Raw genomic sequence first — 26,037 nt, 5'->3', positions numbered from 1 at the left:
CCTTACATGGTTTGAGGCCGTGCGAGAGAGCCCGATTCCAAAATGAAGCGCCCCATCCACCCCCCGGCTCATGGAGAGAGCAGCAGCAGCAGATGTACAAGGAGAAACCATTTTGTCAGCCAGCGGGGGTGCTGGGGTTCAATCTCCAGCTTCAGAAATAAATAAATGGGGCTGTTAAAGTTGTTTTAATTCACTTCTTCCCTAGCTGGAGCATCCTTCTTTATCTACCCTGCTGCCTGCACCTGCCAAAATATTGACCAAATGCAGCTGAGGAGAATCTCTAGGAAACCCAACACTGATGACCTGCCGTTTTTCACCAGCTTCCTCATTTCTCAACCTTGTTGAATAATTTGACAGCCAGAAAACTTTTTCTTTTAATAGAGTGCTAAGGGATTTTTAAACAGGCTGCTGAGACAATACCCACCAAACAGTGTGCATTTTGAATCAGACGTTAGAAAATAATGGCCTTTATTTTGTTTCTAAATATTAACACAGATGCAGGAGCTTCTCAAATACAGAAATAATCTTATTATTATTTTTTTTACATTGGTAACGCCGTCGTCACCTCCTTAAAATAGCTGCTTGTGAGTGAAGCTGGAGGCATTAGATGGGCAAGGAGGGAACAGCCAGCAGCACCTTAAAACCAAACCACACGTGCCACCCCCCCCCCGACCGAGCAGCGTGTAGTACAATCCATACCGGTCCCCTTGCCCCTCTGCAACCAGCCCTCCCTTCACTCTGCAGTCTGTGGGGCCTCTGTGGGCAGAGAAGTGGTCTGGGCTTCGTTGCCATCCCTCGTGCGGAAGAGCAGCTCCCCTGAGGGAATGACCTGTTCAGGCTGCCAGGCAGCGGTGGGGGCACCGTACTGCTGGTAAAAGTCTGTGTCCGCCTGGAACATCACCAGGGCTTGAGCTGTGTGGATGCGGACGTGCTGGGCCAGGCTGTTGGCATCCAGGAACTTCTCCCCGCAGGAATCGCAAGCGTACAGGATTTGGGTGTTTGGATCTGGAAAGACAGGACAAAGCCAGAAGACAGCAAATTGCAGGAGAGCCGGGGTGGTCAGTCCCATCTGTTTCCTTTGAAAGTGCTTTATCCCAGAGAGAGTCATACAGAAAGGCCGAGCAGTAGGGCCATGGGTGAATTGCTTCAACCGGCCCCAGCCACCCATCCTACAAATCATAGCTTTCTGTAAAGAAACCAGGGAGGTGTAGTTTGTCACAGGTGCTGAGACAAGGTGCAAGGGCTCTCCCACAGGACTACAATTCCTAGAGTTCCCTGCGAAGAGGTATTAAGTGTTAAACCGCTCAAGAAATGTAGCTCTGGGGGGAGCTCTCTGCACTACACTTAGCACCAAAGAACTGCAGTTCCCAGGATTATTTTGGGGCTGTCAGGACTTGTTTGAAGTGGCACGACATTTTAAATGTCTAGTGCATGGGTAGGCAAACTAAGGCCCGGGGGCCAGATCCGGCCCAATCACCTTCTAAATCCGGCCCACAGACGGTCCGGGAATCGGCGTGTTTTTACATGAGTAGAATGTGTTCTTTTATTTATAATGCATCTCGGGGGTATTTGTGGGGCATAGGAATTCGTTCTTTTTTCTCTCTCCAAATTATAGTCCGGCCCCCCACAAGGTCTGAGGGACAGTGGACCGGCCCCCTGATGAAAAAGTTCGCTGACCCCTGGTCTAGTGCAACTGAGCCTGACAACAAAGTACGCTTTGAAAACTTGTGCACACCTACTGCTCTCGCCCCGCTGGAGGGTAAGCAGACCCAACAGCATGGCAGGTGGCAGAGGTGAATTTAGGGCAAAGCCCCCCTGACCAAAGCCCTTCTATTTGCAGACGAGTGAATCCAGGAGTGAAGCGCCTTACTGTTACTAAGCACGTCTTCTTTTCCTTTACGTGCACCTTTTTAAAAACCACCACCATGAACCTGTATTTAGGTACATTTAAAAGCCGGCTTTTAGTATTTTCCTCTTTTATATAGGGATGCATGGATGAACAGGGACGCAGGTGGCGCTGTGGGTTAAACCACAGAGCCTAGGACTTGCTGATCAGAAGGTCGGCGGTTCGAATCCCCGCAACAGGGTGAGCTCCCATTGCTCAGTCCCTGCTCCTGCCAACCTAGCAGTTCAAAAGCACGTCAAAGTGCAAGTAGAGAAATAGGTTCCGCTCTGGTGGGAAGGTAAACGGCGTTTCCGTGCGCTGCTCTGGTTCGCCAGAAGCGGCTTAGTCATGCTGGCCACATGACCCGGAAGCTGTACGCCGGCTCCCTCGGCCAATAAAGCGAGATGAGCGCCGCAACCCCAGAGTCGGTCACGACTGGACCTAATGGTCAGGGGCCCCTTTACCTTTACCCTTTACCTTACATGGATGAACAGCAAAGGGTGATGAGGCTGTAGCCCCAAACAGCCAAAGGGCACATACTGTTGCATTACTGAAGGATGCTAGGAAAAATAGACCCTCTCTAGAAATCCAACATCTCTGAGAACTGTTAAGAGTTGCATCCCTTTTCAAGCTTAATCACTTGAAAGGCCAAAGAATGGGGAAGAGCATAAAACAGCTGGTCACACATTGGGGTGCTGCACCCTTGTGGCCAGATTTCTATACTGCAAGCTTCTAGAAACAGCCCAGCTTTGTGTTCTGCGCAGTTACCGAAGGTTTGAGCTGTGACGAAGAAAGCTGAGCCAATGACCTCCTTTGGAGGGGTAGCTGCCCAAACGCTCCCAAATGGATGCTCACCTGCTTCCTGCACTTGCTTCACAGCCTTTGTTATTTCAGCCTTCAAGGCTTCAGTCTCATCAGCTGTGACGGGCGCTGCCACGGGGACCACTGCAGGAAAAAGGAACGGGGGAGTTGAGCAGCACACAATGGAGGCCCCGTGGCCACCCAAGCCAGCAGAGGGGCCCTTTGTATTGTGTTGGGGACCCTTCCTAGCAGTGGGGAGGGCTTAAGGAGGGACTGAAATACTGGGGGCAGGGGGGAGAAGACACTAAATACCCTAGCAAAGATTGTTCCACAGACAGGGAAGAGGCCGTAGCTTCAGCGTGTTAGATCATCTGCTTGGCAGGCAGGTCCTAGGCATTCAGTTTCCAGCAGCATTTCCAGCTGGGAAAAACACCCCATCCCAATTTGAAACACTGGAGATACTGCTCCTCAGCATAGGCTGAGAAAAGCCATCCTGCCCACAACTATTCAACTTTGGGTGAAAACCAGAAGGCTTCATTTGTTTGGATTTCAAAATTCAGTTTACCAGCTCTTTTGCAACCTCCTCTATTTGCCAAGGATAATAGAGTAATAATAATAAAGAATAAAGCAAGGGAGGAGGAAAATGCAAATTGCTTGGGGCGCTCATGAGTGTTGCAAGCATTCCTTTTTAAGGGGAGAGCCCCGCCCGAGTTCTCAAGCCTCCCTCAGGCCCTTGGTAAGAGAATGACAAGGCCAGGATCTCCTGCTCACCTGTCAGCTGTGTGACTGCCGTGGCCGCCAGGGCTTCCGTGGCCAGAGTCACCATCTCGTCGGAAGCCACGGTCACGATGTTGAACTCGTCACCCTCCCCGTGCTCCAGAACCTTCATCCCGGCCTTGCCCTGATGGACCGTCTTGACGTGAGAGCGGAGGTTGTCCACACGGTTGAAGCCGCGGCCGCACTTGTCGCAGAGGAAGGGTTTCTCGCCTGTCCAGGATGGCACAGAGGCCTCAGCAACCTGCCAGCTGGCTGCCTCTCACTTTGGCCTTTCCCACAGAGAGGTGTCCAGCAGGGCCCCACCACTGCGTAACACTCCCTGCTCTGCACATGACTATCACAGTCTCGCTGTGCCTATGTATTCTACCTCCACCATCTTGAGGCAGCTGAGCTCTCAAAGGATGATACCAAGTGGGGAGAGTGCTGCTTTTGCACTCAGGTCCTGCTTGTGGGCTTCTCTAGGGGGCATCTGGCTGGCCAGCGGGAAGACAGTGTTGGTGTCTTGCCAAAATAAACTTCAAACGGCCTTGAAGCACGCCTAAAACAAGAATTCTCCCTAACAACAGACATCTTTATCAGAGCATGCGGCAGAGTGCGCCTGCCAGAATATGAGAAAGTTTGTGAGCCTGTCTCTCTGGCTGAATAGCTGAAAGGTGCAGAGATCTGCATATACAGTGGTACCTCGGTTTTTGAACGTAATCCATTATGGAAGATCGAAAACTGTTTCAAAACATTCAAAAACCGGAAACTCAATAGGCAGCACTCAGTGGAAGCCACGTAACATTTTCGACTTTGGAGGTGTGTTTGAAAACTGAAGCATTTACTTCCGGGTTTATGGCGTTCGAAAACCCAAATGTTCGTCAATGGAGATGTTCGAAAACCGGGGTACCACTGTAGTTCTGTTTCTTATTTTATATGCAACTTGCAATGTAAATAATAAAGAATTTAAGGAAAGAACTAGATAGGCACAGTGGTTATTCTTGTTATGGGAATTTACCAAGAGAAAGCTGGACTGATGCTTCTGTGCAGGAAGACTTTGAGTAACTCTGCCAATCTGAAGAAAGGGTTGGCGCTCATGCACTAACAGACAGGAGGCCGGAGTGGACCTGGCTAGATGCAGCTGCCCCAGGGCTCTCCCTACAGCCAGACTCACCTGTGTGGATGATGATGTGCTTGGAGAGGTCACCCACGTTCACAAAGGCCTTGTTGCAGACGCTGCACTTGTGGGGGCGGATGTTGTCGTGGTGGCGGATGTGGTTGGCCAATTGGCTGGACTGGACGAACCTGAAAAGGGGAGGGGGCACAGAAACAGAACTGAAATGTGTACAGGACTTTTAGGTATTCAAAATGTTTCCCTGGATTTATTTAATAGAATTTATAGGCTGCTTGACTGTAAAACAAACCAACAAACCTCAAAGTGGTTTGCAAAAATACGAAACAAGATTTTCTTTTTCTTTCAACAATAGTCCAAAAAGTTAAGCTACTGAAACGAGCTAAAATTCACCTTGACTTTCTAAGCATTCGGACAGGCTTCTCTAAGCATAGGTAAAAGGTAAAGGGACCCCTGACCATTAGGCCCAGTCGTGACCGACTCTGGGGTTGCGGTGCTCATCTCGCTTTATTGACTTTATTGGCTGGCCACATGACCCGGCGTACAGCTTCCTGGTCATGTGGCCAGCATGACTAAGCCGCTTCTGGCGAACCAGAGCAGCACATGGAAACGCCATTTACCTTCCCACCGGAGCAGTACCTATTTACTTGCACTTTGACATGCCTTTGAACCGCTAGGTTGGCAGGAGCAGGGACCGAGCAACGGGAGTTCACCCCGTCGCAGGCATTCGAACCGCCGACCTTCTGATTGGCAAGTCCTAGGCTCTGTGGTTTAACCCACAGAGCCACCCGCGTCCCTATCTAAGCATATATCTATATAAAATAATTGGAGGGCCCAGTTTAATCTCCCGCCCTGCCTCCATGTTTAGCAACCCCCCCTCAAAAGCGCCCATCACAAATACTTTGTTTTAGCACATGGTACAGATCGCCTCCTCCCACCATGCAAAAGCACAGCCCCCAGTCCAGGATGGATGAAGATGACCCCTGAAGCTCTCCCTAGGCCAGGCCAAGAGCCAAGAGAGGGGCCCACCTCTTGCCGCAGCGCTCGCAGACGTAAGGCTTCTCCCCGGTGTGCTGGCGCACGTGGGCAATGAGGGAGCTGGCTTGAGTGAAGGCCTTGCCACAGATCAGGCACTGGCAGGGCTTTTCACCTGGGGAGAGAAGGGAGGGGAGGGTAACATCACAGGGGCACAGGGATGGCCACCTACTTGGATGGCTTGAGGACTACAAGCTTGCTTTATTGTTAAGGAAAGAGACCACGGCTCAGGGTCAGAGCTCCAAGTTTGCATGCAGAAGGTCCAAGGTTCAATCTTCTGAGGTTGTCCCTCCCACACCTTCCTAATGTTTGTGGGGTGTAATCCCTTGGTACAGTCAAGGGCAAAGGCTTAAATTTCCCAAGAGTGGGCACAGGCAAGGGGACATCCAGTCCGTGTAACTCCCTGCATGTGACCTGCGACATGCGCGTGGCTCTGGCTGACTCCATAAAAGAGTTGAGTCATGCAGCCATTTTCTCAGTCGTCTTATTCTCTCTCTTGTTGTTCTTTTGCTGCCATGCTACTCTCCTGCAGCCATTTTGTTCTCTTAATGTTATTTTGCTGTCTGCTGGCTCTCAGCCAGCAGCACATGAGTTCAGTTTCCCTATGAGATTAACTCACACTTTGCTTGTGTAACCACTGAAGTAAAGCCTGCCTTTCAGGGATCATATCTTGAATTAAAATGCGAGTAAACGTTGTGTTACTTTACTCAGAAAGACTCTTCTCTTTATTCTTTTAAGAGGGATTAAAGGGGACACCAGGAAATAATCTTAACTAAGAGATTCAAACGAATCTGCAAACTAGCTTCCAGCTATATTGAGGGGAATCTGCTCTGCTACATCACTTCTTTTTAAGATATGATACAATATCTTTATTGTCATTGTCCCATACAGAACAATGAAATTGAAAAATCTACATAAGACATTCAAAACCTCCGAAACCCCATTTTAAAATACAATATACTCCTATAGAGACCCCTTATACTGCGTTTAAAACCAGAATTGCATTTGGGTAGAAACTGTTTCTCAGGTGGCTAGTCCTAGTCTTTATAACCCTGTACCTTCTTCCAGAAGGCAGTGTGCAACAAGGGGAGAAAATACTATTGACAAGGTATATACGAACATTAGACGGGCATAGCATGAGTGAAGGAAGGATAATACTTATTCAATATATCCTTTCCTACTATCCTTAACATTCCCACAATGTTTAGCTGGATTTTCCACGTAACTTGAACCAAGAGATTCTAATGACAAGGGAGGAGATTGCAACTGAACACGAGGAAGAACAGTAGGAGCTGTTTGACAGAGGCCTGGGGAAGCGGCGGACTCTCCTTCCCTTCCGACTCCATAGAACTCTATGATCCTATGAGCCCCAGCAGGTCAGGGCTGGGAGAGCCACCTGGCTGGGAGGTAACAGCTACAATGCCTTCTCTGACCACCCAGGGAATGAAGGAAGCGCCCCCTTGGCCAAACTCACCCGTGTGGATGCGGACGTGGCGCTGCAGAGCCCCCGGGTCGGCAAACTGCCGCTGGCAGTGCACACAGATGTATGGTTTCTCCCCACTGTGGATGCGCAGGTGTCGCTTGAGGTTTCCTGCGGGCAAAGGAGGAGGAAGTATGGAGAGGCCTTGAGCAGGCTGTCGGAGACTGGCTAGATGATTATTATTTTTTGAATTTGCATTTTATTTATTGGTTAACATTCATATATTACATCGGTAAACGTTGCCATATTACATTACAGGACTTACTATCATATAATTTCCAACATGTATACAAAAATTATATACAAATTTTATATACCTAGAAAGAAAAAGAAACAAACAAACAAAAAAGAACGAGAAAAAACAAAAACAATCCCCCCCCCAAATTATATACATACCAACACACTAGACTTCCTGTTGTATATTCCTTTTTTACAAATGAATGTAATCTTATTATTGTATATTTCTTTACATATGGAGACTGGCTAGATCAGGAGGAGTGGTGGAAACCGCCTTTCCCCAGGGAAAGCGCCGAGGGAGAGGATTTGGATCCAGGCCTCCTGGTGGTGGACAACTGGATACACCCCAGAGGAGGGGAAGAGCTGGGAGGTACAAAAGGATGGGAGTTTGGAGGCTGAGGAAAAGGGGGAAACATTCAGGTGCCCCAACACAGAGTAAAGACAGGAGTCAGACGTGGCAGCTTCACCCCTGCCAGTGTTTCTGCCGACAGCCTGCTGGCTCCTCTTTGCTACACATAACAGAGAGTCAGGCAGAGACAGAGAGGGGCCCTTGGAGCCCACTATAAAGGTAAAGATAAAGGGACCCCTGACCGTTAGGACCAGTCGTGGCCAACTCTGGGGTTGCGGTGCTCATCTTACCGTATTTTTCGCACGATTGGACGCACCGGACCATAGGGCGCACCTAGTTTTTTTGGGGGGAAATAAAGGAAAAAAAATTTCCCTTTATTTCCCCCCCCAAAAGCAGGTCAGGGAAACCGAACCAGGTCGAGGAACAGCGGGATAGTGGCGCTGCGCCTCCCTGCTGTCCCCCGAGCTTGTGGGGCTGGCTGATGTCTGCCTGGCGCGAGGGGCGCTCTGCTTCAGGGCGCCCCACCCGCCGGGCAGCAGGCTGCTATCCGCAGCTTGGAGAGCCTTGCGGGGAACTCCTGCAGGGCTCCCCACCCTGCGGATGTCTGCCCGGCGCGAGGGGCGCTCTGATTCAGGGTGCCCCACCCGCCGGGCAGCAGGCTGCTATCCGCAGCTTGGGGAGCCTTGCAGGGAACTCCTGCAGGGCTCCCCACCCTGCGGATGTCTGCCCGGCGCGAGGGGCGCTCTGATTCAGGGCGCCCCACCCGCCGGGCGGCAGGCTGCTATCCGCAGCTTGGAGAGCCTTGCGGGGAACTCCTGCAGGGCTCCCCACCCTGCGGATGTCTGCCCAGCGCAAGGGGCGCTCTGATTCAGTGCGCCCCGCCCGCCGGGCGGCAGGCTGCTATCCGCAGCTTGGGGAGCCTTGCAGGGAACTCCTGCAGGGCTCCCCACCCTGCGGATGTCTGCCCGGCGCGAGGGGCGCTCTGATTCAGGGCGCCCCACCCGCCGGGCGGCAGGCTGCTATCCGCAGCTTGGGGAGCCTTGCAGGGAACTCCTGCAGGGCTCCCCACCCTGCGGATGTGTTCCCGAAGCGCCGGGCGCTCTGCTTTCAGGGCGCCCGACGCTCCGGGGAGCAGGCTGCTATCCGCAGCCTAGACATCCCTGCGGGATCTCCCGCAGGGTTGCCTAGGCTGCGGATGAGTTCCCGAAGCGCCGGGCGCTCTGCTTTCAGGGCGCCCGATGCTCCGGGAAGCAGGCTGCTATCCGCAGCCTAGACATCCCTGCGGGACCTCCCGCAGGGTTGCCTAGGCTGCGGATGTGTTCCCGAAGCGCCAGGCGCTCTGCTTTCAGGGCGCCCGACGCTCCGGGAAGCAGGCTGCTATCCGCAGCCTAGACACGCTAGCGGAGCGCTAATCCCGAAGCTTGGGGCTGCGGAGCTCAGCGCGCCCCAAGCTTCTGGGTGCCAGCAAGGTCTAGACGGCTAGCGGAGACCTTGCCGGCACCCAGAAGCTTGGGGCGCGCTGAGCTCCGCACGCCCCAAGCTTCGGGATTAATGCAGCGCTCCGCTAGCCGTGGGAGAGCTGGGTCTCCCACGGCTAGCGGATAGCTTCCTGAAGCCTGGAGAGCGAGAGGGGTCGGTGCGCACCCACCCCTCTCACTTTCCAGGCTTCAGCGAAAGCCTGCATTCGCTCCATAGGACGCACACACATTTTCCCTTGCTTTTTAGGAGGGAAAAAGTGCGTCCTATGGTGCGAAAAATACGGTACTTTATCGGCCGAGGGAGCTGGTGTACAGCTTCCGGGTCATGTGGCCAGCATGACAAAGCTGCTTCTGGCGAACCAGAGCAGCACACGGAAACACAGTTTACCTTCCCACCAGAGTGGTACCTATTTATCTACTTGCACTTGATGTGCTTTCGAACTGCTAGGTGGGCAGGAGCAGGGACTGAGCAATGGGAGCTCACCCCGTTGTGGGGATTCGAACCGCTGACCTTCTGATCGGCAAGTCCTAGGCTCTGTGGTTTAACCCACAGCGCCACCTGCGTCCACTATAGAGGGGCCCAAAACGCAGGGAATGGAGTAAAGTGGGAGGTGCAAAACAGCCCAAGCAACTGCTTGCTATAGTGGAGTATATCTCAGAGGTCTCTGTATGTTTTCTGTTCCGATTCCTTAACAAAATGACTAACGCTGCCTCATTTCTCTCTGATCTGCAAACGGACTGTGCTCTGTGTCAGCTCCCTCGACACAGGCCCCAGATGGGCTGCGGGCAAAGGAGGCCGGGGGCCACCCAGCCCGTCTGGGCGACTGCCCAAGAGCCACATACCTGACGTAGTGAACTGCTTTCCGCACTCCCGGCACTTGAGGGGTCCATCGGCAATGTGGATCTTCAAGTGGGCCTTGAGGTTCCCCACCTGGCAGGAAAGGCGAGAGACTGGCTTTGAGAGGGGGTGGGGGGTGGTCCCAAACACCCGCAGGCGTTCCAGCCCCCAGCCCGAGCAGGGGAGCTTGCCCTCCACCCCTCCAGCCTTACCTGGTTGAACTTCTTCTCGCAATGGGGGCACTTGTGCTCCTTGTGGGTGTCGTGGGTCTCCAAGTGGCGCATCTTGGAGGTGGGGTCAGAGAACGAGCGGCCGCAGTAGTCACACCGGTAGGGCTTCTCCCCGCTGTGGACCAGCTGGTGGCGCTTCAGGTTGCCCGAGGTGGTGAAGAGCTTGCCGCAGTCCTCGCAGCGGTACTTGGCCTCCCCAGTGTGGCGCTTCTTGTGCAGGTTCAACAGGCTGATGAGGCGGTAGCTCTTGCCACACTCCTCACAGCTGTATGGCTTCAGGGGGCTGGGAGAACGGGGGAGAGGGAGAGGGAGAGGGAAGGGTCACCGATTATACCTGTCCACCTGACTCCGCAACTAACAGAAGCATAGTTACGCCGCCGCGGGAGAATTCAGGATGGGCAAGAGGGAATGAAGGACAGCTTTGCAGAAAGAAAAGATGCCGTTAACCGGCGGAACCCCTTGCTGCAGGGTGGCGTAACAGTAAGGCGGATTTACAGAACAGCTTGGTGCTTAGTAGGACGGGCTGGCACCTCAAAGGCTGTGGTTGTTTTTGTTTTAATTATGTATTTTGTGTTTTCATCTTGCGATTTTATATTGTGAACCGCCCTGAGACCTGTGGGTATCGGGCGGTTTACAAATTTAATGAATAACAATAATGATTTTAGGGACGCGGGTGGGGCTGTGGGTTAAACCACAGAGCCTAGGACTTGCCGATCAGAAGGTCAGCAGTTTGAATCCCCGCGACGGGGTGAGCTCCCGTCCCGTTACTCGGTCCCTGCTCCTGCCAACCTAGCAGTTCGAAAGCACATCAAAGTGCAAGTAGATAAATAGGTACCACTCTGGCGGGAAGGTAAACGGCCTTTCCGTGCGATGCTCTGGTTCGCCAGAAGCGGCTCAGTCATGCTGGCCACATGACCCGGAAGCTGTATGCCGGCTCCCTTGGCCAATAACGTGAGATGAGCGCCGCAACCCCAGAGTCGGCCACAATTGGTCCTAATGGTCAGGGGTCCCTTTACCTAATCATGATTTTACGGGCAGGAGGTGGTCCTGGGTGCAAACGTCAGCTTTGATTAACTACAACCGAGAAGATCTGCTGGTAATGCCAACCAAGAGGTCGGAGGCTCATGCAGCCTCCCCAAAACCCCGGGAGGAGGATGGCCATCGTCGGCATTTGCGCCATTTATGCAGACGGAAGCTGGGCAGGGAAGGCTGAGCTGTCAGCACGGGCATCGCACGGCTGCCCCGACCGCCAACGGGAATCCTTCCGCCCCTTCCTTCACGAGGCTGCCCGTTCTACCGCAATGCCTTCCCCTCCTGGATCAGCCTTGCTGGTCACTGGCCACCTACCTGTGTGTCTTTTCATGCGCCTTGCAGGCTGCTGGGTCAGAGAAGGCCTTGCTGCACTCGCGGCAGGTGAAGGGCTTTTCCCCGGTGTGGATCCGGATGTGCCGCTTGAAGTTGCCAGTGTGAGTGAACTCCTTCCCACAGTCCTGTTGGGGGGGGGGGAGGAGGAGGAGGCGACATAAGTGGCTGGTCCCAAAGAAGCCCCATCGCAAGTGGACAAATGCCAAATTTTCCAGCTTTCAAAATTCCCAAAATGAGGGGTGATAAAAAAGTTCTTACACGACTCAGGAATTCAAAACCTATGGCAGTTTAATTAATATAATTTAGTTTGGCTATGTAAAAAATACGAGGAATTTTCAATGATTTTAAACTTGCGTTACTATTTTTCACGGAAAAATATATGCGTGAAATTGCATAAAAATCATCAAAAAGCGATTGCACCATCAGATTGGCTCGCCAGATCTGCCTGAGCATAACAGACAAAAAGTAGAAGCAACAAGAAGACAAGAGAATATGAGCAGAAATAAGCAGGATGCATCAATGCCATCAAATTAAATACCAAAAAAATCTGCTGATGAAAATGAAGAGCAAAGATGCTCAGGATGGAAATAATGGAAGTCATGAAATGACATTAGGGAAACCAAGTACGACTTCCACTTCTCATAAAAAGACAGAGTACAACACATTAGAGATGCATAATGTTCTGCAGAGCATCAGATATGGTGTTGGGCCTGCGTGCCACAGCTGCCGCCACACCACTGTCGCCTTCTTCTGTGTGCAGTGAGCCAGGTGGAATATATCTCTACCACTTCACTCTGGAGAAAGGCTCAAAGAAAGAAAAACCAGCTGAAGTTATTGCTTGTAATCTTGTAGAAGGGCACTGATAACCCACCTGCAGGCCGTTAGAGGCGATTCTACAAATGTTCACACCAGTCAGGAGGGTGGTGCCATGCCTCAGGTAGAGGTCAAACTCAGTCGTGAGCTGATCTGGTTGGTTTGTGCCCTCCACACCAACGAGTTCCCCCTGCGACACTTGATCACGGCATCCGATGGGGAGGCCTTGGACAGGTAACATTGGCAAGAATGCTGCTGCTGCTGAACTTGAAATGGCTCCTTCGTCCACCATACTCTCAACTGGAGAGCCTCTTACTTCTCTTCAATGTCATAAAGGATCTGTCCTACTGTTTGGCATCTGTCTGTCTCGAGATATAACTGAGGAGTGCGGCTACTGATCAAGCATACAGGTCACCCAGGCCATAAGGGCAGGATCTGGCCTTTCTTAAAATTGGCCCAGTGAGCTATTCAAGGTGGTTGGTAACAGCAACCGGGTTTTGTTGCAAAAACCCCCAACAACTTAAGGCTGATAGTGAAATACAGTGGTACATCAGGTTAAGTACTTAATTCATTCCAGAGGTCCGTACTTAACCTGAAACTGTTCTTAACCTGAAGCACCACTTTAGTTAATGGGGCCTCCTGCTGCTGCTGCTGCGCCGCCGGAGCATGATTTCTGTTCTCATCCTGAAGCAAAGTTCTTAACCCGATGTAATATTTCTGGGTTAGTGGAGTCTGTAACCTGAAGCGTATGTAACCTGAGGCACCACTGGACATGGTTTGCCTGTCCTATCACTGTTGGTTCAACATCAAAGTAAAACATTCTGGGGTAGAAGGTCCATGCCACATCATGTTTCAGCTGCAGAAAGTTAGGCTGCAAAAGGCGGCTGCAACAGATGCTGTTTGGCCAACCATCCAGTGCTCAGCCTGGCATGCATTCTGTGAAATGATAATCTCTCACCTCGCACTTGTGGGTGACCGACCCATAGGTCTTGGATTCAGTCCTGTCGCTGTAGCTCCCCGAGCGCAGAAGCCGGGCCTCCCCTGCGTTCTCTGCCCCGGAGTCCGTGCCCCCCGACTCTTCCTCATCCTGGGAGTTGCCGTTGGCCAGCTGGGCCTCGTGGGCCTGGGAAGGTACCTCGGCCTCCGGCGGCACGGTCCCCTCGCCCTTGCCTTCCAGCTCTACCTCCATCTCAGAGGGCAGCTTCAGGTCCGAGGGCTCAGCTAGAGACACACAGAGAAAGAAGCAGTCTAGTGGGCCACCTGCGCTAGACGCCATCTTGTGGGAGCCAATAGTGTCTAGGCGGCTGCAGCTGCCTCCCCAAAAACCCTTCCCCCTGTACCCTCCGGGATTACATTCACAAAATCGGCAAGGCGGGCGGGGTTTCTGGAGGGCATCTAGCCTGACCCTCTGCTAAGGATCGGGATCCTGCAACGTACAGCCCCCTCCCCAACAGAAGGATGCCCAGGTGATGCTTCTGAGCCTGAGGTGGGTGGTGCCCCCCTGGCCAAAGGAGCCCCCTAAGGTTTTGCCAAAATCTGCCTCCCTGCCTTGTCCACCTGCATGCTCTGCCCTCTGGAGGAACAGAGAGAACAAGGGTCTGCTCTGCTTTCCCCCCCGGCAGCCTTTCAGATACTCAGAGGCCATCTTCCTGAAATCTTCAGCTGAGATTCCTGCATTGCAGGGGGTTGGGCTAGATGATCCTCAGGGATCCCTTCCAACTCCGCAATTCCATGGGCTACTTTTAAAATGAGACTGCATTTTAACCTCTTTTTTTAATCCCTCCCCATATTATGTTTTTATTGTAATTTTACTGGTGTTAGCCGACCTGAGCCCAGCTCTGGCTGGCAAGGGTGGGGTATAAATATAATAATTAATAATAATAATAATAATAATAACAATAATTCTCTGATTCTATGAACCTGGATCCTGCAAGCCTCATCTGTTGCCCTTCTGAGGTGATACAAGAACGTTCTTTCCGAAAGGAATCTCGCTTGGTGCCCTCTTGACCTACAGGCGTCATGGCCAAAGGGAAAGCAAAGATCCTTTGGGTGCCACACAGAGATCACCCCCAGAAGCACCCAAGAGAGGCTTTCCGCCCTGCTGCTGTTGCCACTCACCATCCACTGCAGCCCTCGAAAGGGCAAGTTTTGGGGCAGCGCTGCTTTCCCCAGGGGAGGAGTCTTCCGTCTGCGAGGTCTCAGGCACTGGGGAGGAGACGTCGTCTTCCACAGCTGAAAAAAGAGAGGAGTTGGTCACAGACCCCTCAGCACTAGTGACCAACAGCCACAGGGATAAGGGGCAACAAATCAGAGAGAAGGAACAGGAAGCAGGGCAGGATTTGATGGGGGAGGGAAGCGAACAGACATTCTCGGCTAACAGATGAAGCCTGCTGCAAATGTTAAAATCAAGTCCCACCCAAGGTGCTAGATCTCATGAACGCTGAGTAATGCAGTCTTCCTAAAGATTTAGTTTGAATTTCCTCCTCTTGGGTCTTCAGATCCCACACCAGCCTTCCCCAACTTGCTGCCCTCCAGATGTTTTGGACTACAACACCCGAAACATCTGGAGGGAATCAGGTTGTGGGGGAAGGCTGTACTACACACGGATTACTGGGCTGCGATTCCTGCATCGCAGGGGGCTGGGGGGCCTTTTTATTCTCTGTAAGATACTTCTGAAGCTTCTTCAAATAAGCTCTACTTGTATTTTTGGCCCATTTCATTGCATCAGGCAAGGCACGCAAGGTTTCGAAACAGATTTTTAGGTTTTGTTCTGAGATGTTTCAGTGTGCCCTGAGCTTTGGGAGAAGATTGGAATAGAGGTGGGGTTTTTTTTTATAAATTGCTGCCGTGATCCCAAGCCAGCTCTCTCCCCACCACATGGAGGCTTCTCCCAAAGGAAGTCCCCTGGTACCAAATCAGACCACTGCTCAGCCAAGCTCAGTATTGCCCAAACCAATGGGCAGCAGCCCACAAGGCAGGGAACATTCTCAGCCAAACCTGGTGGTTCAGGGGATCGAACCAGGACCTCCAGCAAGCGAAACAGGTGTTCTACCGCCCAGCTACTGAAAATGAAGGAAACACTAGCCCTTGTGGCTCCACATAAAGGGCTGATTTAAACAGAGGCTCAGGAAGCGACACTGGTCCATTTGGCTCAGCATCACATGCACTGACTGGTGGCAGGCTCTCTGGAGACGTCAGGATTTGAACCCGGGTCGCGCTGTGGGTTAAACCACAGAGCCTAGGACTTGCCGATCAGAAGGCCGGCGGTTCGAATCCCCGCAACGGGGTGAGCTCCCGTTGCTCGGTCCCAGCTCCTGCCAACCTAGCAGCTCAAAAGCACGTCAAAGTGCAAGTAGATAAATAGGTACCACTCCAGTGGGAAGGTAAACGGCGTTTCCGTGCGCTGCTCCGGTTCGCCACAAGTGGCTTAGTCATGCTGGCCACATGACCTGGAAGCTGTACGCCAGCTCCCTCAGCCAATAAAGTGAGATGAGTGCCGCAACCCCAGAGTCGGTCACGACTGGACCTAGTGGTCAGGGGTCCCTTTACCTTTACCTTTTACCTTCCAAGGACCAAGCAGGAGTGTTTCAACTGAGCGAAAGTTTTCATTTGCTTATTTACTGTTTGTGCCCTTCACCAAACACTTCCAGGGCAGATTGTGAAAATACCACAATGCAGACAAATATGATTTACACATATTTATTTTACTTTTAAAAGACAACTGAAGGCAGCCCTCTTTAGGGAAGTTTTTAATGTCTGATGCTGTACTGTTTTTAATATTCAGTTGGAAGCCGCCCAGAGTGGCTGGGGAAACCCAGCCAGATGGGCGGGGTATAAATAATAAATTATTATTATTATTATTATTATTATTATTATTATTATTATTAAGTCCGGCTCTATCCAAGACCCCTGGTTCCCGGTGCCTACCTGAGCCATTCCCAGCTGCACATTCAGCCTCCTCTTCCTCCTCCTCTTGTTCCTCTGTGGGCTCCATGGCCGCCTCCTTCTGGTTGCTGCTGAGTGGGGGCTGTGGGGTCTCCTCCAGATCCCGGGGGGTCTCTGTTGCCTCTTTACCCCCACCAGCCGTTTTCTCCTGCCCTAGGAAAGAGAGGGGCCAAAACCAACTAGGACAGGCTCCTGTCAGCTATGACCTACCAGATGCTGAGCCCCCACCCACTTACCCCATCTGCACAATGGGCACAAGGGCTGCCATGATGACAAGAACTTGAGGAGGTGCTGGGAGAGAGAAGGGTGAGGAACGCCCTGCTGGATCAGGCCAAGGTGGGGGTCTCCCTCGTGGTGGACCACAAGCTTAACATAAGCCAGCTGTGTGATGCAGCAACTGTATTCTGCCCTATCAAGATGATCAAGGGTCTGGAAACCAAGCTTTATGAGGAACAGGTGAGAGAACTCTCCTCCCTTGGCAGGTGATTTTTATTTTTTGTATAATTTTTATTAAGCTTTTCTATTTTACATTTTAGAATATTCATTTAAACAACCTCAAATGACTTCCCCTATTCTCCTTCCATGGCTCAACTTACATACCATAAATCCCTGCATATTTTACATAAGCTAAACCATTCAGTATTCCATTGTTAGATCCATCAAAAATTATCTACACTGTTGAATTTATCTAATACTGCCAGCGTTTTTAAATGTACACAATTTTCACCCATATATTCAATAAACATTTTCCAATCATCTTTAAACGTATGTTCTTCTTGTTCTCTTATTCTATAAGTTAATTCTGCAAGCTGTGTTTATTCTATCAGTTTAAGTTGCCATTCTTCTTTAGATGGGACCTCTCTCGTTTTCCATTTTTGGGCTAACAAAACACGGGCCACAGGAGTGGCATACATAAATACAGTCATACCTCGGGTTGAATATGTTTCATGTTGAGCACGTTCGAGTTGTGCTCCGCGGCAACCCGGAAGTAATGGAGTGCGTTACTTCTGGGTTTCACCGCTCGTGCATGCTCAGACGCTCAAAATGACGTCACGCACATGAGCAGAAGCGGCAAAAAGCAACGCTCGTGTGTGCAGACATGCCGTCGCTAGTTACGTTTGCTTCTGGATGCGAACAGGGCTCCGGAATGGATCCCGTTCATATCTAGAGGTACCGCTGTAGTCTTTTTTGACAGCTGGGAATTTCCATCTGAATTATCCCCAACAAGAAGGAGTCTTATTTTTTTGGAAAGGTACTTAACCGTTTTTTTCCAATTCATTATAAATTATTTCCCAATATTCCTTTACCCTGTTACAAGTCCAGCACGGTTTTTAAGTAGAGGCTGTGTGGCCATCTGTAATGGAAGCTCTAGCTGAGATTCCTGCATTGTAGGGGGTTGGACTAGATGACACATGGGTTCCCTTCCACTTCCAATAATCATAATAACAACAAAAATAAATATTCGGGAGGGATAAAGCGAGGAGGGAGAGGAGTTGACTGTTGGCTGCCCCATCCTGCCTAAGTTGGCTTGTCCTGTCAGGGGTCATTCCCAGCCCAGCTGCCGGCCATGGCAAGGCCAGAAGATGCAGAAAGTGATGGTGCAGCCCATCAACCTCACCTTCAGATACCCTACAGAATAGGTCCAGAATTCAGGTGTGGCTGTATGAACAGGTGAACATGAGGATAGAAGGCTGTAATATTGGATTTGATGAATATATGAACTTGGTTCTGGATGTTGCTGATGAGATTCACTCCAAGACAAAATCAAGGAAACAGCTGGGTCGAATCATGTTAAAAGGAGACCATATTACTCTTCTACAGAGTGCTTCTTACTAGAAATAGCTACTGAGTCTGTTTTGCTTATTATTTTAATCTTTAAACCTATAGAAGAAAATATGCAGCGGTTTAATGGTATCCCTCTCAATTCTACCACTGGTGTCTGAAGAGTGAAGAATGAAGCCAGTTACTTAATTCGTGCTTGCATAATTTTCAATAACTTTTCTACACTGGTGCTGAATTGTAGTTCTTTATAAATAAAACTTTTTGTTAAAATATAAATAAATAAATACTGGGCTGAGACCCCCTTTTGGGGCTCATGGACCAATCTCCAGAGATCTAACCAGGGATCGCCCAGAAATCTAGAGCAGTGCCCCCTGTTACCTCCCTGCTCATACAATTACAACCACAGCCCCATACCAGCTGTCGGGGGGTCTCCTGGGCTCTCCACTGCAGCTTCTGCTGGTGCCGAAAGAGTCCTCAGGGAGTTGCAAGCGCTGATGATCTCCTGCATCTGAAGGAAGCCGGCCACAGCCAAGACGTCCTCCACGTTCTCCGGGCTCAGGTTCAGCTTCGATGTGTACATGAACTCCAGCACCTGCTCGAGACCTGGAACAGGCACAGACAGGCAGTCAGCGCAGGACAACGGCTCTGCTCTGCCTTCCACAGTTGGAGGCAGCAATGCTTGTGGATGCCCGTTTCTGGGAACCACAGGAGGGGAGAATTGCTCATGTGCTCAGTTCCAGGTCGCAGGCTTCGCATAGGTGTGTGGCTGGCCCCTGTGAGAACAGGAGGCAGGACTAGATGGGCCATTGGCTCTGCTTATGTTCTTATGACAGACCATCATGGACTTCCCACCTGCAAGGCAGAGCGAACCCTAGTGCCAAGGGCTGGATGGCCCAACAGGCAAATTGAGCACATGGTTTAAGGCAGGGGTCAGCAAACTTTTTCAGCAGGAGGCCAGTTCACCGTCCCTCAGACCTTGTGGGGGGCCAGACTGTATTTTGAAGAAAAAAAAAATGAACGAATTCCTATGCCCCACAAATAACTCAGAGATGCATTTTAAATAAAAGGACACATTCTACTCATGTAAAAACACGCTGATTCCCAGACTGTCCACGGGCCGTATTTGGAAGGCGATTGGGCCGGATCCGGCCCCCGGGTCTTAGGTTGCCTACCCCTGGTTTAAGGCATCCGCAAAGCAGGGGCACCAACAATTTGAAAGAATTTGATTTTTAAAAATAGAAAGCATTGAAGGAGCCATCACGGGAAAAAGCCAGAACTTTGCTAGATCTCCTTCCTCTCCACACTCTTCTTTTAAAAACTGAATCTCATAGTTTTACAAAGCTAAAAATGAAAACAGTAAAGGCAAGAAACACCCCATATTCCCCACCCTCCCTAGCCATTTTTCCCTTCCCTTTTTATGACTTATTCCCACCTAAACTGGGTGGGGTGCGGGGTGGGGACGTCTTGCTCATGTAGATTAATGTGAAGAAATCAGACCCGGTCCTGTGTCGCACATGACATACACACACGCATGGAAGTTAAGTTGTTTTACAAAATAAAATTATACTTTGTGGCTTAGTATCCCATTTTATTTATTTTAATTCTGTATTTATTTATTAAGTAGTTTATATGCTGGGACGCGGGTGGCGCTGTGGGTTAAACCACAGAGGACTTGCTGCTGTTGGCAGTTCGAATCCCCGCGATGGGGTGAGCTCCCGTTGCTCGGTCCCTGCTCCTGCCAACCTACCAGTTCAAAAGCATGTCAAAGTGCAAGTAGATAAATAGGTACCGCTACGACGGGAAGGTAAACGGTGTTTCCATGTGCTGCTCTGGTTCGCCAGAAGCGGCTTAGTCATGCTGGCCACATGACCCGGAAGCTGTACGCCGGCTCCCTCGGCCAATAAAGCGAGATGAGTGCTGCAACCCCAGAGTCGGCCACGACTGGACCTAATGGTCAGGGATCCCTTTACCTTTAAATTTATATGCCGCCTCGAAACTTAAAAGAAATCTCTAGGCTCCTTCTGGGGACCAAGGAGGCACCCACTGCTACTTTTCCGGGGGTGCACCAGGGACATTGGGGGACAGGGTACTGGGTGGACCAGAGGCACCGCCAGGGCCCAGTCATACATCCCCCGAGGTGGTTTGTGCTCAAGCCTGACTCTGCCTTCTATCTCTGGCCCAGAGGTGGGAGGGTACAACTTGCCCCATAGTTTTCAGAAGGGGGCTTGCTGCTGTTTGCCTTGCATGAGGTGTGCAACGTGGGTCCCTTGCTCAACTCACCTGGAGCCATTCATTCTGGACTCACCTTGCTTGACTTACCTGTACTTGTTAAGAGACTTTGACTGGACTCTGGGAGGGACCAGGGTTCAAATCTCTGCTCATTCATAAAGCTCTCACTGGGGGACCCTGGGGGCCAGTCACTGCCTCTCAGCCTAACCTAGGGCTGTTGTGGTGATTAATTGAGGAGGGGGGAACCATGCAAACCACCTTGAGCTCCTTAGAGAAAAAGGCTGGATATAATGCAATCAATCAGCTCTGCAGGCCCCTTCCTGTGGGAAACCTGCACAGCCTAGGCTGGCTGCTTCAGGACCTGGTGGTCATTTGGGCCCCTTGCAACTCTTATATTGGCCAGCTAGGATGCAGCTCAACCCTACATTTCAGGCACAGGATAATATCCCGCAACCCCATCCGCCGCTAGGCCCACCTGCTGCGTTGCTGATGTCCAGGTGCACCACGTCCTTCTGGTCCACAAAGAGCATCCTGAAGTATTCGCTGCAGGCCGCCAGCACTGCCTTGTGGGCCTTGAAGTCGATGCCATCCACCACAAAGGTGCAATCACACAGCAGACCCAGTTGCCGCTGCTGGTTCAGCTGCTCCAGCACCTGCTTGCTGTGCTGAGGGAAATCCATGGCTGCGGGGAGAGAGGCAGGAGGCCCTTGAGCACAGACGCCCCTCCTCTGACTATGCAGGCTTCCCTCTGGCCCACGAATCATGCCCTGCCCAGCCGAAGAAAAGCAGTATGCAGTTCCAAGCCTTCACCATCCGTCATGGATGTTTGAGTTTTGATACCTGCATTGTAGGGGGTTGGTCTAGATGACTCTCAGTGGTAACCTTCCAACTTTACAATTCTGTTGACAACCACTTCTGCACAACAGAAGGGGACGGGGCTTAGCTCTGTTGGAGAGCACCTGCTTGGCATGCAGAAGGCCCCAGATTCAATCCGCAGTGGCGCCTCCAGGTAAGGCTGAGAGATACTCCTGCCTGAAATGCTGGAAAACTGCTACCAGTCAGTGTAGACAGTATTGAGCTAGATAGACCAACAATGGGATTCAGTATAGGGCATCTCCCTCCTTTCCAGGAACAGCCCAGCAAAAGTGAGGCCAGATCTCCCTGCAGCAAATCAACACACTAATCCTGAGGCCCATCTGAAGAAGTCTGAGAGCTGTCACTCCAAACAGGCTGACCTTTCCAGTTATATCCTCTTTTTCTAGGATGCGTATTTGCAAAGGGCTCTGCTGCTCTCAAGATGAGGCAAATCAGCTTGTTCCCATTTTACAGACACTCAGACAGGCTGAGATGACTTATTTCTTTGGTCTGGGGCCCAGGTGGGACTTGAACCCAGCTCCCCTCCTCCAACACCTTCAATCTCCTCCCTCATGGGGCCAAACTCCCCATCTCACCCCATTAAGAGCACCCATCACCTGCCCCACCACCACAACGCAGAAAGTAGACAGGCAGCAAAGGCTCTCCAGGGTTTCAAGCAACGGTCTCTCTCCCAGCTCTACCTGGAGATGCTGCCAGCAGGGACTGAACCTGGGGCGTTCTGCATGCCATGCTCCAACCACTGAGCAACAGCCCCTTCCCCTCACCCGAATACGCTTTGAACCCCCAAGTCAACTCTGTCACAGGCTTCCTGCCCCTCACCAAAAAAAAGGGGAACAAGAAATAATCCTAACTGCACCTTTGTCTCTCTCCCCCAGCCTGAACAAGTAGGTCCAACCACCCCACATTTCTTTTTTTCTATTTTTAAATTCCAAATTGTATTTCCAAACACAATACAAATGTTACTGACCTGAATTTCCTCACCCTCAGCAACACCTGACACTCGGGGTGTGTGTGTGTGTGTTGGGGGGGGGCAATTGGCCTCCACAGACGGGCAGCGCCCTGTTATCCCCTTCCTCCTCTCCCCCTTCCACTGCTCGCTTTCCTGGACCCCCCCTTAACCTCGACCTCCCACCGCACACCCCCCGATTGCCCCCCTGCTTGTTTCTTCTCCCCTCCGCCCCCCCAACCCCCCCAGCTTGCCGCCTCTTTCAATGCCCCTCATTAGCTCCCCGCTCCCCCTTTACCGGCAGCCCCCGGCCCCTGAATTCCCCCCACCTGCTGGCTGGCAGCCCCCTCCCCCTGACAGGCAGCCCCCCACCCCGGCTGCCTTCCTGCCCCTCCCCTTCCCGGCCCCTCCCCTTCCACGAACCCTCCCCCTGCCCCCCACCACCTCCCCGCACCTGCTATCCGGCGCGCGTCACATAATCCCGGGCGGCGGCGGCGGCGCTCAGAGTGACACGGAACAGACAAAGGGCGCCGCCATCTTGGGCCCGGGCGGAAGCGGCGTCTCTGTAGCCACCGTCCTCTTTCTCGACGCGCATTCCCCCCCCTCCTCTTTCGCTTTGCGTGCACGGCGCGTCCCGTCTCGCCGGCGGAAAAGGGGCGGGGCAAAGGAACGGCTGGCACGTGATGCAGGCGGCTCCGCAGCGTCTCTTGGCCGCCATGACACCAGAGGCAGGGACAAGCACTAGAGGCAGCTCAGTTTCTCCGGGGCATAGGGGAAGCGCAGAGATTGAGGGGGATCCGTTGCCTGCTTCGCCGCCCATTCATTTCTTCTTCTTTCGCTCTTTCCCCCTGACATTTTCCTCTTCCTGTCGCTATTGTTTATTAATCATCATGATCGACTGTTATTTGTTCACCACTTTTTTGAAACTATCCCATCCCTCCGAACGGCTGCAATAATCGCAGTGAAAAAACTAACATCAATTTTTTAATCCCAATTTTTTAAAAAAATATTTTTTCGCCCATGCATTCTTCTTCTTTCCATTTTTTTGTTCCTCTTGTCCCCCAAACTTTATTTTCCTTTCGTCACCTTTTGCTCCACTCTTCATTTTCCGCCAGCAAACAAGAAGTTTGAAGAGAAAGAGAGGGAGAGAGGAGTAAGATAAAGAGAATGCTGTTTAAAGTAAACTTTCCAGCTAGGCAGGTAGGTAAATACTATCAGTATAATAGACAAACAACTGGCATAATGCTGGACAACAGCAGAATGATCGCAAGGGGTGGGGTATTGTTTAGAGAGGTGGTTGTTGATGTGATCCTGATGCTGTTTTTGCCCTAGCTGTTTACAATGTTTTAAATTGTTTTAAGCTGATTTAACTTCTGTGTTTTTAAATTTGGAGGTTTTGTTGTTTTTTAAATTAAGGAATGTAGGTTGATCTCAGAATAGAAGAGCTGGGGAGAGCAGGAGAGACTCAATCACAGTGGTTCAGGGTAGGGGAAGGTATGGTTTTGGGGCAGGGGCAGGCCAGGTAAGGGGCACCAGGCACAGGCAGTTAGTGCCAGCCAGAAGCACCACCTTGGGCTGAAGACTGGAGGGGGCAGACCGTGTGACATACACCTGTGACATCATGTGTGTGTTGGGCATACATCATCAGCAGGAGTCATTGCCCAGCACTGCAAAGCTTCAATGGCCGCGGCTCCTCCTCTCTCATGCTCAGGAGGAGCCTGCCTTTGATGCTGTGCCATGCTTGGGTATGCGGTTGCGGTTGCTGAATGCCAGCCCTTAGTAAGGGCTCTAAGTAAGACCCTCCTCATCCATGATCGTATTACGAATGAGGAGGCTCATCTGGTCTGGATCAGCTGCGCCCACCTGTGTAAAGCTGGCAAAAATATATAGGATGAGGGACAAAAAATGTTGGAAATGTAAAAAGTGGATGGAGAATTCTATCACATGTGGTGGACTTGTGATAAAGTAAAGACATTTTGGGAGTCAATTTATAACGAACTAAAGAAAATATTAAAATATACTTTCCCTAAAAAGCCAGAAGCATTTTTTGCTTGGCTTGATGGGAAAGGAGATTAAGAAATCAGACCAAAGATTATTTTTGTACACCACAGCTGCTGCGAGGACTTAGTTGGCCCAAAACTGGAAATCACAAGAAATGCCTACTATTGCGGAGTGGCAGGCGAAAATGATGGACTATGCAGAGTTAACCAAACTGACCAGCAGGATTCAGGATCAGGATGATCAGAAATTCCAGGACAATTGGAGTAAATTTATTGTATACTTAAAGGATAGCTGTAAAAATTTAAAGTCATTCCTACAATGTAGATAAGAGGTAAAAAGTTAAAATATGCGATTGGATTTGATAAGGAATACCAGCTGAAGGGAAGGAGGGAAGTCGCAAGCTCGGCAGAGCAAAATGGTTCATATGTTGATTAATGTACTGTAAGAATGAGTGTGTAAAGAAAATAATAAAAATTTATTGGGGGGAAAAAGGAAGAGTTGAGAGTCGGGGAGCAGGAGTTGCTGTGGTCTTTAGCGATCCTCTCTCTCTCCTGGCTCTCTGTCCAGTTGGTGGGGGATATAGTGTGTGTGTTCCTGGCACTGGGCAATCTGACCAATTGAGGATTCTGTTTGTTTAGTGCCCACCTTGGTGCCCAGCAGTCTCCCTGACGGAGCTGGTCTTGGAGGACTCCCAGTCTGCTGCTTTCAGAGGACTTCAATATCCAAGGCCAGGTGTCTGGCTCTGGGGTGGCTCAGGACTTCATGGCTGCCATGATAATTATGGGGCTGCTGTCCAAACTTGTCACTGGGCCAATGCATGTGACAGGCCACACTCTGGACCTTGTTTTCTCAACCGGTCAGGTGATTGGAAAGCGTGTGGGAGGGTGTTAACATCAGTCACTTGTCATGGTCCGATCACTTCCTGCTGAGATTTAGGCTTTCAGTACCCTTTGCCCTCTGTAGAGGAGGGTGGGTGGACAGCCTCAGAGGCTGATTGATCCATTGGGTTTCCAGATGGGTGATTTTGGGGCTGATGGAGCTGGAGCTCCAGTCAAAGCCCTGGCTAACCTGTGGAACATTCAAATGTTGAGACTGTGGGTAGGCAAACTAAGGCCCGGGTGCCAGATCCGGCCCAATCGCCTTCCAAATATGGCCCGTGGACAGTCTGGGAATCAGCATGTTTTTACATGAGTAGAATGTGTCCTTTTATTTAAAATGCATCTCTGGGTTATTTGTGGGGCCTGCCTGGTGTTTTTACATGAGTAGAATGTGCCCTTCTTTTTAAAATGCATCTCTGAGTTATTTGTGGGGCATAGGAATTCGTTCATTTCCCCCCAAAAAAATATAGTCCGGCCCCACACAAGGTCTGAGGGAGAGTGGACCAGCCCCCTGCTGAAAAGGGTTGCTGACCACTGGTTGAGACAATCGTGCCCCGAATGCTCTATCCCGCTTTGTGGAGCCTTTGTGATGGCCAGGTAGATTCCCTTTTGTTGTAAATAAAAATTTACCCTTATGGGGTATCCAAGAGCCCATATAGAGTCCTTACATAGGTTCCCTATTGGTAGGAGAAAATAACAGAGGCCAACCAGAGAATATTGAGAAGCAAAGCAGCTAGTAAGCTTGATCTTTATTGATCTGTTGCAACAGGGTACTCCCCTCACTCGCAGGAAAGGAGGAGGACCCCCAAAAATGCTGTCCAAGGGCTTATAAAGACTTTTGAAATTCCCATCTCTAGATCAAGACCACCCCCAGAAACATTATGCATTCATCACAGAAGGGATGTAACCTAAGACCACCCCTCAGATAAGGCGGTCTAAAACAGAACATTTGCATGTTGTTTTCTCCTGTCGCTTTGTTTA

The 26,037-nt window shown here is 50.9% G+C and overlaps 1 protein-coding gene across 1 annotated transcript; it reads right to left on the bottom strand.

The window, feature by feature from the left end:
* Positions 1–451: 451 nt before the first annotated feature.
* Positions 452–22,746, bottom strand: ZBTB17 (zinc finger and BTB domain containing 17). The gene is made up of 15 exons (XM_053401123.1): positions 22,632–22,746; positions 20,831–21,037; positions 18,541–18,729; positions 16,327–16,497; positions 14,518–14,631; positions 13,358–13,620; positions 11,569–11,711; positions 10,204–10,504; positions 9,997–10,084; positions 7,084–7,200; positions 5,604–5,724; positions 4,617–4,747; positions 3,458–3,673; positions 2,741–2,830; positions 452–1,005 (listed from the first exon to the last, which is right to left on the bottom strand). Exons 2-15 carry the CDS (start codon positions 21,033–21,035, stop codon positions 734–736), a joined length of 2,421 nt encoding a protein of 806 aa, XP_053257098.1. The 5' UTR covers positions 21,036–21,037; positions 22,632–22,746; the 3' UTR covers positions 452–733.
* Between the last annotated feature and the right edge of the window lie 3,291 nt (positions 22,747–26,037).

Source organism: Podarcis raffonei, chromosome 8 (genome assembly GCF_027172205.1).
Source record: "Podarcis raffonei isolate rPodRaf1 chromosome 8, rPodRaf1.pri, whole genome shotgun sequence".
NCBI classification, from domain to species: Eukaryota; Metazoa; Chordata; class Lepidosauria; order Squamata; family Lacertidae; genus Podarcis; species Podarcis raffonei.
Note: the sequence above shows the minus strand (reverse complement) of the source record. Positions and strands in the feature narration are given on the sequence as shown.